This window comes from Eretmochelys imbricata, chromosome 1, assembly GCF_965152235.1.
Source record: "Eretmochelys imbricata isolate rEreImb1 chromosome 1, rEreImb1.hap1, whole genome shotgun sequence".
In the NCBI taxonomy this organism is placed as follows: domain Eukaryota; kingdom Metazoa; phylum Chordata; order Testudines; family Cheloniidae; genus Eretmochelys; species Eretmochelys imbricata.
The window spans coordinates 83906805-83920947 of NC_135572.1; the positions used below are offsets into that span (position 1 = coordinate 83906805).

At 38.9% G+C, this 14143-nt stretch overlaps 1 protein-coding gene across 1 annotated transcript in view; it reads right to left on the bottom strand.

Moving 5' to 3' along the window:
* RBM26 (RNA binding motif protein 26) overlaps window positions 1-14143 on the bottom strand; it is a 102069-nt gene that overhangs the window by 56763 nt on the left and 31163 nt on the right. The window contains exons 7-13 of the mRNA XM_077812633.1: window positions 13888-14127; window positions 12508-12648; window positions 11945-12085; window positions 10779-10890; window positions 9965-10124; window positions 4212-4376; window positions 31-162 (exon numbers count right to left, since the gene is read on the bottom strand). Of these exons, the coding sequence (XP_077668759.1) occupies window positions 31-162; window positions 4212-4376; window positions 9965-10124; window positions 10779-10890; window positions 11945-12085; window positions 12508-12648; window positions 13888-14127 (1091 nt within the window). The remainder of the gene's footprint in view (window positions 1-30; window positions 163-4211; window positions 4377-9964; window positions 10125-10778; window positions 10891-11944; window positions 12086-12507; window positions 12649-13887; window positions 14128-14143) is intronic.

Genomic DNA, 14143 nt, shown 5'->3' on the forward strand with positions numbered 1-14143 from the left:
CAGACATTTCTCTAGGCAAGCTATACATACCTGAGCAATTTCTGTACTGGCACTCTGAGCCTCTGCGGGCTCAATATTACTTGCAGGTACAGGACCTAATCGCTCTTTGACCGACTGCTTCACTACCGGTAAACTGGGCTGCTGAACTAAAGGCTGTATTACCTTCAAAAGAAGAAAAAAAAAAAATCTTTTAAATCAAAGCACACTAACATACTAACAACAGGGGATTGCTGCCTATGTAGACCAATAAAGGTACAATGAAGTTGCTACTGTTGCCTTTTAAATTTACAGTATTTCCTTTCTACCATTACAAAAGTTTACCCTTGCTACCAAAAGAAGCACCTTCATTGAGTAATTGCATAGTATTTACAGTAATTGGACTTATCACTCAAGGGATTTTTGTGCATAAATTCATATTCATGGATACCTATATACCTCAGACTCAGACTTTAACGCCCAGAAGGAACTATCGTGATCATCTAGTATAACCTTCCCATCATAGGCCACAGAACCTCACCCACCCTCTCCTATTATAGATCAATAACCTCTGGCTGAGCTACTGAAGTCCTCAAATCATGATTTAGAGACCAAGAATTCACCATTTACTTTAGGTTGAACTAGCAAATGACCGGGGCCCCATGCTGCAAAGGAAGGTGAAAACCCCCCAGGGCTCTGCCAATCTGACCTGGGGAAAAATGGTTTCCAAACTGCAAATACAGCAATCAGTTAGATTGTTAGATCTTGAGCATGTGGGCAAGATCCACCAGACACGTACCTGGAAGAGAGTTCAGTGTAGCAACTCAGAGCCCTCCCCATCCAGTGCCTCATCCCCAGCAGTTTGGGATATTTGTTACTAGAAGTCACTAGGGTAGGGTGTCTCCTTCAAGGAGTCCCTGTGCACTTTTTTCAAACTGTTCTCCATGAAGTGTGCTGATTTTATAAAGATATTTTTCTTTTAATATACATGCTTGGGATAATGTATGCCCTTTTATTCTATATTTAAGAGTAGTTTATTTCAATGTATCTCAGAGCTATTCACACTGAACGATGATGTCCCTGCCCACTGCCTGAAGTATAGAGTCCTGTCCTTTCTGCTGTTTTTAGGGTTTATTTCTCTGTTAATAGCTGCATTTCTATTCACCACTAATCATTTTGGATACAATTTTCTTAACTTTGATCTGTTAAAACTGGCAAGTGACATTGAAAAAATAGTAAGAGCCATACTTCTGTGCCTCTCATGAAGTTAGATTATCCTCTTCTACTTCCATTGTTTATTTGCTAAAAGACAGGGAAAAAAACACCTGCAATGACAGATCTCTGCAGTTTTGATAATGACCTTGGTATTTATACACCAATTTTTATCCCTCAGCTGTTTAGATTACAGAAGGATAAAAGGTGGGGAAAAAGTCTTCCCCCTGCAAGAGCAAGTCTACCAGGACTTTTTTGAACTAGACTGCAGCACAACGAACTGGTCTTTGAAACACATGATGATCACTATCCAAACTCTCTCTGCTTGGTATGGCCAAAAAAAAAATTCAAGTTGTATAAGACTGAAAAGTGTTTCTGAGCATGCTCACAGGCATTTGATAAGAATTATTTAGCAGAGCCCGAACGAAAACCATCTTTATCATCAGTAGCATTTCTCCCTGTGGGCACAGGAGGCTGAGTGGGACAGGAGCTGCTGCCAGGACAATTTACAAGACAACAGGTCATTGAAAAACAAACCACTTATTTTTAATTCAGAAGTGCCTTTTTCATATATGGAAAAAATTGTGGACCACACAGTTACAGATACAGAAAAAATTACCACAGAATCTGGAGGCATCAGAAATCTAGATAAAAATCTGCATTTTGTAAAAGGGAATATTTGTTCGGATATAAATTGCAGATATGAGACCAGATATTAATTCAAATAAACAAAAGACACAGATATTCATGGTCCTGAGGTCCAGATTAAAGAGTACAAAAATCTGAGGTTGGAGGGGAGCTTCTGAGACCCCATAACCACTGGGAGGATCATAGAATCATAGAATATCAGGGTTGGAAGGGACCCCTGAAGGTCATCTAGTCCAACCCCCTGCTCGAAGCAGGACCAATTCCCAGTTAAATCATCCCAGCCAGGGCTTTGTCAAGCCTGACCTTAAAAACCTCTAAGGAAGGAGATTCTACCACCTTCCTAGGTAATGCATTCCAGTGTTTCACCACCCTCTTAGTGAAAAAGTTTTTCCTAATATCCTATCTAAACCTCCCCCACTGCAACTTGAGACCATTACTCCTCGTTCTGTCATCTGCTACCATTGAGAACAGTCTAGAGCCATCCTCTTTGGAACCCCCTTTCAGGTAGTTGAAAGCAGCTATCAAATCCCCCCTCATTCTTCTCTTCTGCAGGCTAAACAATCCCAGCTCCCTCAGCCTCTCCTCATAAGTCATGTGTTCTAGACCCCTAATCATTTTTGTTGCCCTTCGCTGGACTCTCTCCAATTTATCCATATCCTTCTTGTAGTGTGGGGCCCAAAACTGGACACAGTACTCCAGATGAGGCCTCACCAATGTCGAATAGAGGGGAACGATCACGTCCCTCGATCTGCTTGCTATGCCCCTACTTATACAACCCAAAATGCCATTGGCCTTCTTGGCAACAAGGGCACACTGCTGACTCATATCCAGCTTCTCGTCCACTGTCACCCCTAGGTCCTTTTCCACAGAACTGCTGCCTAGCCATTCGGTCCCTAGTCTGTAGCGGTGCTACTTGGCAGACACTCCATCTCCAATCTGCAAGGCTTAGCAGAATCCTTATTAGGCTGATCACACCTCCAATCAAGCCAAACATTGGCTCACCTGGTGATTAACAACCTAACAAGGCTTGTAAGTTATCACTAAGGAGAACCCTAAATCTCACTTTGAGTTCTCCCCATTCGATGAATTGAGCTATAGCTCACAAAAGCTTATGCTCAAATAAATTTGTTAGTCTCTTAGGTGCCACAAGTCCTCCTTTTCTTTTTCCCCATATGTGTGGAACTCAGGGGGCCCATAAAAAGCGAAGTATCCCCCCCATCACTTCCCTCCAAATCCCATGTTCTCTAAAAGCACACGTCTGATGTACTCCCTACAGAAAGTGTACACTCCTATATTCCTACAGGAGCACCTCTGTACAGAAGTACATTCCACCACACTTTCCTACAGGAGTGAGCATGTACATCAGGAAAGAGGGCAGGGAAAACAAGGTCTTGGGGGGTGTTTAGCAGAACAGAGATATTCTCTCATAAAAACAAGATGCAAAGTACAAGAAAGGCGGTCTATTTATGCTACAAGAAAAAGGCTATGTCACCTAAAAACAATTATGTCATTTAGCAGAGCAGACACTAGTTTAGATCCTTGCTTTATCTCAGAAGAACAGAAATTACATGGATTGAAATATTCCACAAGTCGCATAATAGTACTTAGGAAAGACTTATGTAAGATTTAATTCATATTTTCCTAATCAGCTCTTGAACCTTATACCTGAGACCGAAAAGCAAGGCTCTGTTATAAAACTTCTAAATAAAATCAAAAGGAGTACTTGTGGCACCTTAGAGACTAACCAATTTATTTGAGCATGAGCTTTCGTGAGCTACAGCTCACTTCCTCGGATGCATACTGTTGAAACTGCAGAAGACATTATATACACAGAGACAATGAAACAATATCTCCTCCCACCCCACTCTCCTGCTGGTAATACCTTATCTAAAGTGATCATCAAGTTGGGCCACACACACACAAAAACTCACTCTCCTGCTGGTAATAAGGAGAGCAGCAGGAGAATGAGTTTTTGTGTGTGTGTGGCCCAACTTGATCACTTTAGATAAGCTATTAGCAGCAGGAGAGTGGGGTGGGAGGAGGTATTGTTTCATGGTCTCTGTGTATATAATGTCTTCTGCAGTTTCCACAGTATGCATCCGAGGAAGTGAGCTGTAGCTCACGAAAGCTCATGCTCAAATAAATTGGTTAGTCTCTAAGGTGCCACAAGTACTCCTTTTATTTTTGCGAATACAGACTAACACGGCTGTTACTCTGAAACCTAAATAAAATCAGTTACTCCTAGTGTTAGTAGTTACTGTTCTTTTAAAATTTATACTATTAAACTGTCTTGTCTATATTCCAGTAATTTAATTGCAATGACCAATTTTAACAACATTTAGATAAATTCCAGTACACAGACTTAACTCCTTTACCTTTTGCATGGTAGCTGACATTTGTGGAGCACTGCCTTCTCGATGCCAATAGACTTTAATAAAGCGATTATTTAATACTGCTTCTGTACTTGATATAGCTTTCTTTGCTTCTTCATGGGTGGCAAACTGGATAAGGGCACCTTCTGGATCACCATGATAGGCAACCTAAGATTTCATACTGAAAAGTCAAACTTACACAGAAGTTCCTACAAAACATACTTAAACTGACATGTCGGTCAATACTACCATGAAACCATTATTTTCAGGAACTCAAAAGCTTCCAATTTAAATGCAGTATCAGTTAGGTATTTGGTGTTCTTAACTTTAAACTTAAAAGATTTATTGTTAGTATTAGTTTACAGAAGTCAGTTTGGCTGTTATTAAAGACAGGGAGTCAAAGAAAAGATATGAGGTTACTTACATACCTGTAAATTAAAACACACCAATTTTAAACCAGACACCTTTATATACAAATAGTCCTTACTGAAAATTAGTGCCTCTTGCTATTGAACAATTAAAAAAAGAAGTACAAACTAGTCTTATGGGACACAATATTATGGGGTTCATATACATCTGAACTCTGATTTAACGTGGTTTCTGTATATATAATTGTATGCGAGGACACCCAAGGATAACAAGCCTGCTCTCTTTTCAGTCAATTACAAATCTATGTGCAACAAATCAAGCCTAAGAGAAATTTTATTAGTATCTTCCCAATGTATTATTAAAACTTCACCACCATCACGCCTTCCAAGATTGCTTTTTTGTATTTTAAATTGAAATATCCAGCACACAATTGAAATATCCCAAGTTTCTACAGTATATATAGCTTAGTGATGCCAAGATATATACACAACATCGCAGTATAAAAGTAAACCAATATACTGGTCACAGTATACATACACATGTAGACCAGTGAGTAGTCACTTGGCAAAAAATCCTATATCTTCTGTATCTTCCAAACAGCTGAGAAAAATGACTAATTATTCCCTCTTCTGGCATAACAGAACTTATTCAGTAGCAGCTTCATAATGATGGTTATAATCAGAAAACTATGTATGGAAAACTATACAGGCAAATTTTTGAAGAATTAAGTGTGGATGGAGCCACGACTACAGTGGAGGTGAGAAGATATAAGAAAGCAGAATGGCCCCAACCAAAACACATGGAGGTTAGTTGAAGAGATGAAAGAACTAAAGAAGAGAATTCAGCACGCATGAGACCATAGTAAAAGAGCTATCCTGCAATAAGAGCATGCAGACAAAGACAAGGAAGTTAAAAGATCAGCCAGAACAGATAAGAAAATGGATGGAAAATGAAGCAAAGAAACCGAGGTGGTGTACAAGGCAGGGTATTCTAAAAATCTTTTTCAAAGAGCTAAACAACAGACATCACAATTCTCAAACTGTTGTGGCATCATGAAAGCTCGAGATGGTACAATTTTAATTGGAGAGGAAGGTTTGTGAACAGATTGAATGGAATATTTTGAGATTGTGCTCACCCAGCTAGAACCACTAACACACTCAAAGAAGTGAAGAAATAGCAGACTTACCTATATCACTAGAAGTAATTGCCTTTGAGGAAATAACTGAGGTCATAAACCAGCTGAAGAGTGGTAAAACATCAGGTTATGGATAAGACAGATGATGTTAAAAGCAGGAGAGGAAATTATGGTGAATTACATGGGTAGCTTGTATAAAATAGCTTGGGGAAAGGAGATCTGTCCTGAAGACTGGAGAAGATATGTCATCTATGAAATCCTTAAAAAGGGGGACTAGCTTATTTGTGATAACTGCAGAGAGGTACCACTCCTATCGGTATCTGAAGAACTGTTTTGCACTACCATTTTGAATAGGATGAAAACTGCTTTTGAAAAAGTACTCTGGGACAGGCTAGATTTCAATCTGGTAGGTTGTGTTCAGACCAGATTTTTACACTGAGAAGAGCTATTGAGAAAGATTTAGAATACCAGAAGATTATTTTAAACTTTTGATTTTACTAGAGCATTTGATAACGTCCACAGAAAAGCACTCTAGAGGATACTCAGACATTATGAAATTCCAGCAATGATTGTTTTTTGGTAAAAACTGTGTGTGACAAATGGAGACAGAATAGTTTAAAATTGTTACTGATGTACAGCAGGGTTGCATACTATCCCTGTTGCTCCCGTGCACTGTCACAGACTTTGTGATGAGAAGAGCAACTGCTGCTGCCAAAGACACAGGTATTGTTTGGTGAGAGAAGCTGCGAGACTTAGATTTTACAAACTATATACAGTAACTCCTCATTTAATGTCATCTTGGTTAACGTTACGTCGCTGATCAATTAGTGAACATGCTTGTTTAAAGTTCGGCAATGCTCCCTTATAACATCGTTTGGCAGCTGCCTGCTTTGTCCACTGCTTGCAGAAAGGGCAGCCCATTGGAGCTAGCTGGCGGGGGCTTGGAATCAGGGTGGACCGGCAGCCCCCGCACCAGCTCCCGTAAGTTCCCAGTGCGGCAGCCACCCAGCAGACTATCAATTGCTGAGCAGTTCAGCTGTCCCTCCCCCAATTGCTCCTGCCCTCTGCCTTGGAGCTGCTCCCGGGAGCCTCCTGCTTGCTGTGGTGGGGAAGTGAGGGAGGGAGGGAGGGAGATAGGGGTGCTAATGTCAGGGTGTCCCCCTCCCCTTGTACCGCATCTCCACAGAGCAGGGGGGAACACACAACAGGGCTCAGGACTGAGGGAGCTTGCTGGCAGCAGCTGCTGTCTCAACTTGCTGATCTACTTAAAAAGGCAATGTGGGGTCAGCGTACTCAGAGGGGCAATGCGCGTCTCTCTCTCACACACACACACACACGTCTCTCTCTGCCATGCTGCGTCTCCTCCCTCCATTAGTGCTGCCTGGTAGAGTGTGAGACTACATTAACAATGTGTTAATCCTCGAGGGCTCAGCCGAGTGCTAGTTCATCATTTAGCAGTAAGGCATAATTTCCCTGGAACCTAACCCTGCCCTATTTCCATTCTTATGGGGGAATTGGGTTCGCTTAACACAGTTTCGCTTAAACTGGCATTTTTCAAGAACATAACTACAATGTTAAGCGAGGAGTTACTGTAGTCATATTGGATACAAACTTGGATGGAATAAAAAGAATTGTTAATGAGCATAAAAGCAGAAGCTGCTAAAGTGGGATTCATTCAGTATGCAGAAGACCAAAACCACGGAGATGAGAGAGCACTGTCAAGAGTTGATGACTTCTGTCTATCTTGGAAGTACAATATCTGCTAATGGCCAGCTCACTAAAAAACTGAAGGCAAGAACTGAGAAAGTAGTGGATCATTTTCTCATCTGTCAAACATCTGGGGAGTAAGATGACACAGCTACACATTAAAATGATATTATACAAAGTTACTGTTCTTTTGACAGTACAGTATGCCTCAAAAACATGGCAGATGGTGAAAGTACACAACAGAAAGCTGAATATATTCCACCAACTTTATTTAAGAAGAATCTTGGGAATTTATCGGAGAGACACTGAAAACAAAGTGGAAGTGCTGTGCTGCATGTGTCAGTAGACTGCCTTCTCAATAATTAGACAGCTACGGTGGTTTGGCCATGTCATCAGGCTATCCTGTGGCAGAAGTACAACATAAGTCTTACACTGGATTCCACCTAGAGGGAAAAGAGCATGCAGGACAAAAGACAGACTAATCAAAGGACAATCAGAAATAATGCTGCCATTATGGAGACAACTTGCGATGGAATCAAACATCTTGCGCTGGACAAGGGTGGGAATACTGGGTTGCCTTACGTGCCACTAGGCATACGAGATTACGTCTAAGTCACTCAAATAAAAAAGCAATTAATAGATCAAACAATTTATATTACAGTTAGTTTAAAGTTATATTTTGAAATTTTAGAAGTTTTTGCTGTCTAGCAAAAAATAGCTTAACTGGAAACATTTTATATAACTAAACATAGTAAAATGCAATGCATAGGCCAATTTTAACAAAATGAATTGTTTTAAAGTCTGCCTTGTCCAACGTAATAATGTGCATTAGGCCTAGGTATATTTTATAAATACTATACAGGGCAAGGAGAGGTGGAATCCTTGTAATGATGGAGGAATTCAGGCTCCTGAGAAAACCTGAAGAGCTGTACAAGCTTCCAGAGACCAGACAAAGCCAGCAAAGCATGTACGTAAGAGTTTCTAAGCGCCACATGGCAAGGAGAAGTGTGGGGACCCAGCAACGATGCAGAGCTCCTACATTCTGCAGGCCACGAAGAGATGGGGACATTGCAGAAGTTCGGAACTCTACTCCGGCCCAATGTTTTGAAAGCCACAAGGAAATTAACAGATAAACATCCTTAATGTCAAGAAGCAACTTTACCTGAAAGCTGAAGTAAATGTACGCATACCAAAGATTGTTTAAAAAAAACTGAACAAAGCAAAGAAGGTTGCCAAATGGTCAAATACCCTAATATTTCACACAGTTTTAAATAAATGTACAAAACAAATGTAGCCACTGGGAAGGCTGAGGGGAGATTACCTCACAGTAAGGAAGATTCTATACATAGTCACTACAGGAATTACGTGGAAACTCAATCTCTTTACCAGGTTTTGATGTTTGGCTATATAAGACCAGTTCGATTTTTAATATATTTGGCACACCTTGAAGAATAAAAGCCAAAACCTTTAGAAGTAACATGAGCAGCCAGAAAGACTTGGGTTATTCATCTTGCTGAATCCTACTACTTGCTTAAACTACGGTACTCTGATGTATAAGATTTTAAGGAAGAAAGAGTTAGGATAAAGGCAGCTGCATGTTATAGTGGAGTTTCCTGTATGTATAGGGAGAATGGAGAGGGTAGACTAGGCTGTCTACCTCGTAGCAGAAAGGTGGATGCAGAATATTTTTTTTAAATGGCACCACTATATAAAAAGATAAGAGTATGTTGTGGTCTCTTCACAATGTGAAGTCGGGGCAAGCGAGTGTCTGTACATATAAAGATCTGGCACCTCAGGTTAACTAGAGGATGGTCTGTGTACCATGCATTGAATGTGCAGTCAAACATGATGGAGGGCAACAGTGAGCATCTCTGATCTAGTCTGAGAGACCGGGTACAAGAGCAAAAAGTTAAGATTGACATTTCATATGTATATTTCTAAGCAGCAATTGATGTGACGGTACTTGAATATTCATCACATATCTACACTCCATTGTTCATATTTTCTATTTTTAAATATGCTTGGTTAAAAAGTCTACCAGTCTTCTGTGTACGTGCCAATGTCAAGAAGAAAACATAAATTAATTATGGAAGTTGAGAAATCCAGGTCTTGTATACTCCGATTATCCTGAAAAACTGTGGAAGGCTGGGAAAATAGCTTGATTATTACAGTTGAGGAGGGAAAGGAGTGTTTGGTCAGATTGGTTTTAAAAGTTTTAAATTATTTATCTTAAGTGTCAGACAAAATAGCTGAGGGGAAGATCTTAGTTAAAATATAAACCCCTGGAACCTTCATTTAAGGACTGAGGAAGCTCTCGTTTTTGAACTTACAAGGAGATTTCCATGAAAAACAAAAGAGAAGACTTTATATTAATAATAATTTGAAAGTAAAAAAAAAAAAAAAAAGGCAGAAAAAATGCAAAAGCTTTCAGGCTTTCATTAATTATAAAGCAGCAAAAAAAAGAGCTCACGCTTATTTTTTTCCCATTTGTGAGTCCCTTTAATATAAGAAATTATCACAGAACACTGAATTTTGTGGCTTTTACCTGTAAGTTGACTAAGTTTCCAAATTTGCTGAAGTGCTCATTAAGTTTGCTGATATTGTTAAGTTCTGGAGGAACTTTCCTCAATTCAAGCTTCGTATTCTCATTTCCAAACTGCACCTTCTTCTGAAAACCTGGATTGTTTGTTCTGTTAAAGTTTTGCCTGCAATAAAATTGAAAATCAAGTCAATAAGAATTCAAGACATTTTATAGATTTTTAAGCAACAAGTGGTTTAAAAAAATTTGAACCGTTGGCCAGATGCAAAATATTCTAATCTAATTTTTTCACTCCCAAATATGCAAAATCAAAATCCTGACTGATGTATGAAGAATCCGACACTAATACACTCCTGTCATTAAAGAACAGTTTTTGTGTGGAAAAGGTGATAGGTTGGCTAAAAAGAGCAGAGTGATAAGTTTTCAATGTTTATCTACCCAAGTCAATATTTAAGTCAAAACAATATCACTTAGATATGTAAATCACATATGTAAATAAGAGCATCCCACTTGGAAGGTAACTTTTCAGACCTCTCAACTTTATCTCACCTTTAAAAGGAAGGGAAATAAAATGGAAACTCATGCTGGGCTATCACACTTAGTGTCTCATCCCTCTAACATGAGTCATGTTAAATCACCTCATTTTTAAGCTATTTGATCTTCTATGCCAGCTGTACAAGCTTGAGGGCCTACAGAATGTACGGTTACCTCAGAGGCCCAAGAACATTCCAACCAGTTCATTTCAGAGCAGGAAACAAGAACTCCCCTAAAGTTCAATAGCATTATTAAACTGAACATAGTTTTAATGATGAGCACTCACTTGTCAAACCAAGCCTTCTTTGTAGGAATTCCTCCATCTCCTGCACCAATTGATCTTTTCCTGGACTCAGAATCCACCACAATTCTCATACTGTTTTTATTCTGAGGTTTTTCTATATGTAAATGGGAGATTGCATAAATTTTTTATTTATATTTTCTGTGCATTTTGTCGTCGTAAGACTTTTATTGTTCATAACTATTAACTGACTTCACCCTGAGATTACAAGATGCCTTTTGATTTTTAGATCATAAGAACTCCTTTATTTGCTCAAACTAGAGATCTCAGCTAATCCAGCATTCTGTTTAATTCCCAAATTGACAATTAAAGAAAGATTTCATCTTGCCCATACAGGAAGTTTCCTCCTAATCTCAGTTTATCACTGTATCATAAAGAACCTAATCTCATCTACATTGCCTCTATTCGAGAAATTTTTGTACAAACGCTAAATGAGGCAGAAGGCATCTGCCACAGACTGGACCCATCCTGTTCACAGCATTCTGTGCACTGCTCTGATCCTGCCACTATTTTTGTGGGAGCCTATATTACACCATGAGGTAGCAGATAATTGGAGAAGGGGCTAATGGTAAATGGGGCACTACTGAGAACCAAAAAACTAGGCACTAGCAAGGGAGTGGAACTTGTGACTATGAAAGAGAAGCCAAACTGCGAAGCCCCACCCCAACCCCACACCAAAATGTACGGATCTAAATTTGGATTGTATCCATCACCTCCCATTCTTTGTATTCCCTTGTCTTATTGGACAGTAAAATCTTTAGGGCCAGGATTGTGCCTTCCTACGTGTGGACAAGTACATAATGGTTTACTTGTTTTATTTGCTATAAAATGGAGGAAAATTATCTGAATTTGTCTCATGATGTATTAAGCGAACACTTATAACAGCTAAAAAATGTGAAACCTCTACATTATCTCAATAGGTTTCACTGTACTAGCTTTCCTGAACCTTCAAAATAATGGATCAGTAACACGGAAGTCCAGATTATTCACAGTTTACCTATTTATAAACTGGTTTTAGTAGAAAAACAGAAAGAGCTTTATAATATTGCTATGATTTCTAACATTATAACTCTGTTTAGTTACCACGATTTGTATTAGCACTAGAATACGAAGAATATGAATACAAATAGTATAAAAATCTTTTGCAGTACCTCTGGGGGGCAGATCCATATCACCTGATGTAAGTCCTATCAAATTAGGCCTTTGGGCATGCACTCTGTGCCTGTACATGGGCCTTGAAGTGTTCGTTATACTTGGAGCTTCAGGATTATAGGCATCTGTGTCATATGTTTCTGGTAATAAAGAAATTGTTTAGTTAAAATTACCTGCAGATTTAAAAATCCAAGTTCTCAATGGCTTAACGCTTTCTCAGATTAATATGAGAAATTGAAGAGTCAATTGTATAATTATAGCACTCTAGCAAATAGCCAAGTAAAGATTTTGTAAAATAGATTAAAATAGATTTTAAAAATTCTTCCCACCCTGACAACCTGAATGCAAAATTTCAGGACAGAGTTAACTAAAAGCAGGGGGTTTCAAATTGATAACACAATGTGACCTTCAGAGGTACGAACCTATCTTTCCAAACAGAAGTATAACATCAAGTACCACCATACGATTATATTATTACTGAATGTTATTCTATTTTGCAAACACAGAATGCAGTGAATTTAGAAAGTTATTTCTGACTGAGAGCGAAGTGTCAGTACTACACCTGTTGCAAAGAGAGAGGGTGGAGCAGGAGGTGGCTGGTGATGAATACCAGTTGTAACAACAGTAGGAACAGAACTGGTTGCTGAGTTTGGAGGAGCATCCATGCCAGCAGGTTGTAAAGGTGGAAGTGGAGGAGGTGGTCCTGTCAAACCAGAAATAAAGAAAAATACTACATTAATATTTTTATTTGCTTGATAATGGTCTCAGCTACCCAAGGCCCCAACTACCTCTGCAAAGAAATATGTTTGAAAGAAGGGGTTAAGAACAGTTCAAACATTCTATTGAATTGCACATAGTAACCGTAACTGCAATCAGTACCTCGTTATCTGTCGAAATAAATTTTTGACTAGTCAAATTGTTATGTTCCATACAGACTACAGAAGCTTTATTTTACTGAATTTGTAAGATCTAACTTGTCTTTTCTCTCTTTTGTGCAACATAATGTTAGGAAGATTCAGGCCTTATGAACACTTGCAGAGGGACAAAATTTGAAAGTTTATTAATCTATTCACATGCTTTTCTCTGCGAGGTGGATTCTAACAATTTCAAGTGCTAATGAGGATGGTTGTAATAGGATATTGGCCCATCAATTCATTTTTAGTATTAAAATTGGATCTGGCAAAAAGACAATCAAAAAAGTTATCTTTGAAAAAAGTGAAATAGTAAGATTTATCATGAAAAATTACACCATCAATTTGAAATTGAGACATTTTAAGAGTTTAAAATAATTGCAGGTACTAATTGTTCTTGAATAGTTCTTCCAAATTATTGCGATTTGTACTTTGTTCTGTTTTTCCTCTTACTCATCAACCGAGGGAAAGTCACAAAACCAACAACAAGCCAAAGCTGAATATTTCAAAGTTGCCTAAAAGGTTTGGACACCCAATTCCCACTAAAATTAAAGAGTAACAGGCATCTAAATCTTAGACAGCTTTGAAAATCTCAGCCAAAGCACTTCCAAACGCACACTTTTTTCCCCCCTCTTTTCCCATTCTATAATGTTGGGCATCCCTAGTAAAAATAGGTTCAACATTTTTCAGACAAAAGTTTAATTTTTGAAGTTGCCTGTGTTCCTTTAACTTTGATAGTTCAAATGAAGTGCTCCATGTGTTGTGGATTCTAAAGTTTTCTCAGAAGCTGGCAACTTGAGCTTTGGAGATCAAATGTTTCAGGGACAGTATCATTAGAGCCAATGAAATGAATCCACTTTACCAATATTAACACACATATACTGCAGGACTCACAGGTTAAGATGTGCAAATTAGAGTCCTAAAAGCACTTTAGGAAAAAAAGCTACTTAAGGCCATTTTAATCTATTCAATACTAAATACAATTAAAACAAAGATATTTTGCATCTTAAGAAATTTTATTTATTTTTTACCTGTAACAGGTGGAAGACTAGGTGGTAAAGGGCCTGGAGGTGGCACTGGCGGTCTAAGATTAACAGGTGGAGGACTTAAAATTGGTGGCGGGGGAGGAAGTCCAGGTGGAGGTGGTCCTTCAACAACAGGGGGCTGTGCTGGAAAAGGCAGGATGCCAGGAAGATTCACATCTTCTACAACTACTGGGTCACTTCCATGATCAAAGGGACACATGTCTCCTCTCATACAGAAACCCTTTTCTGAGAAATGAAAAGC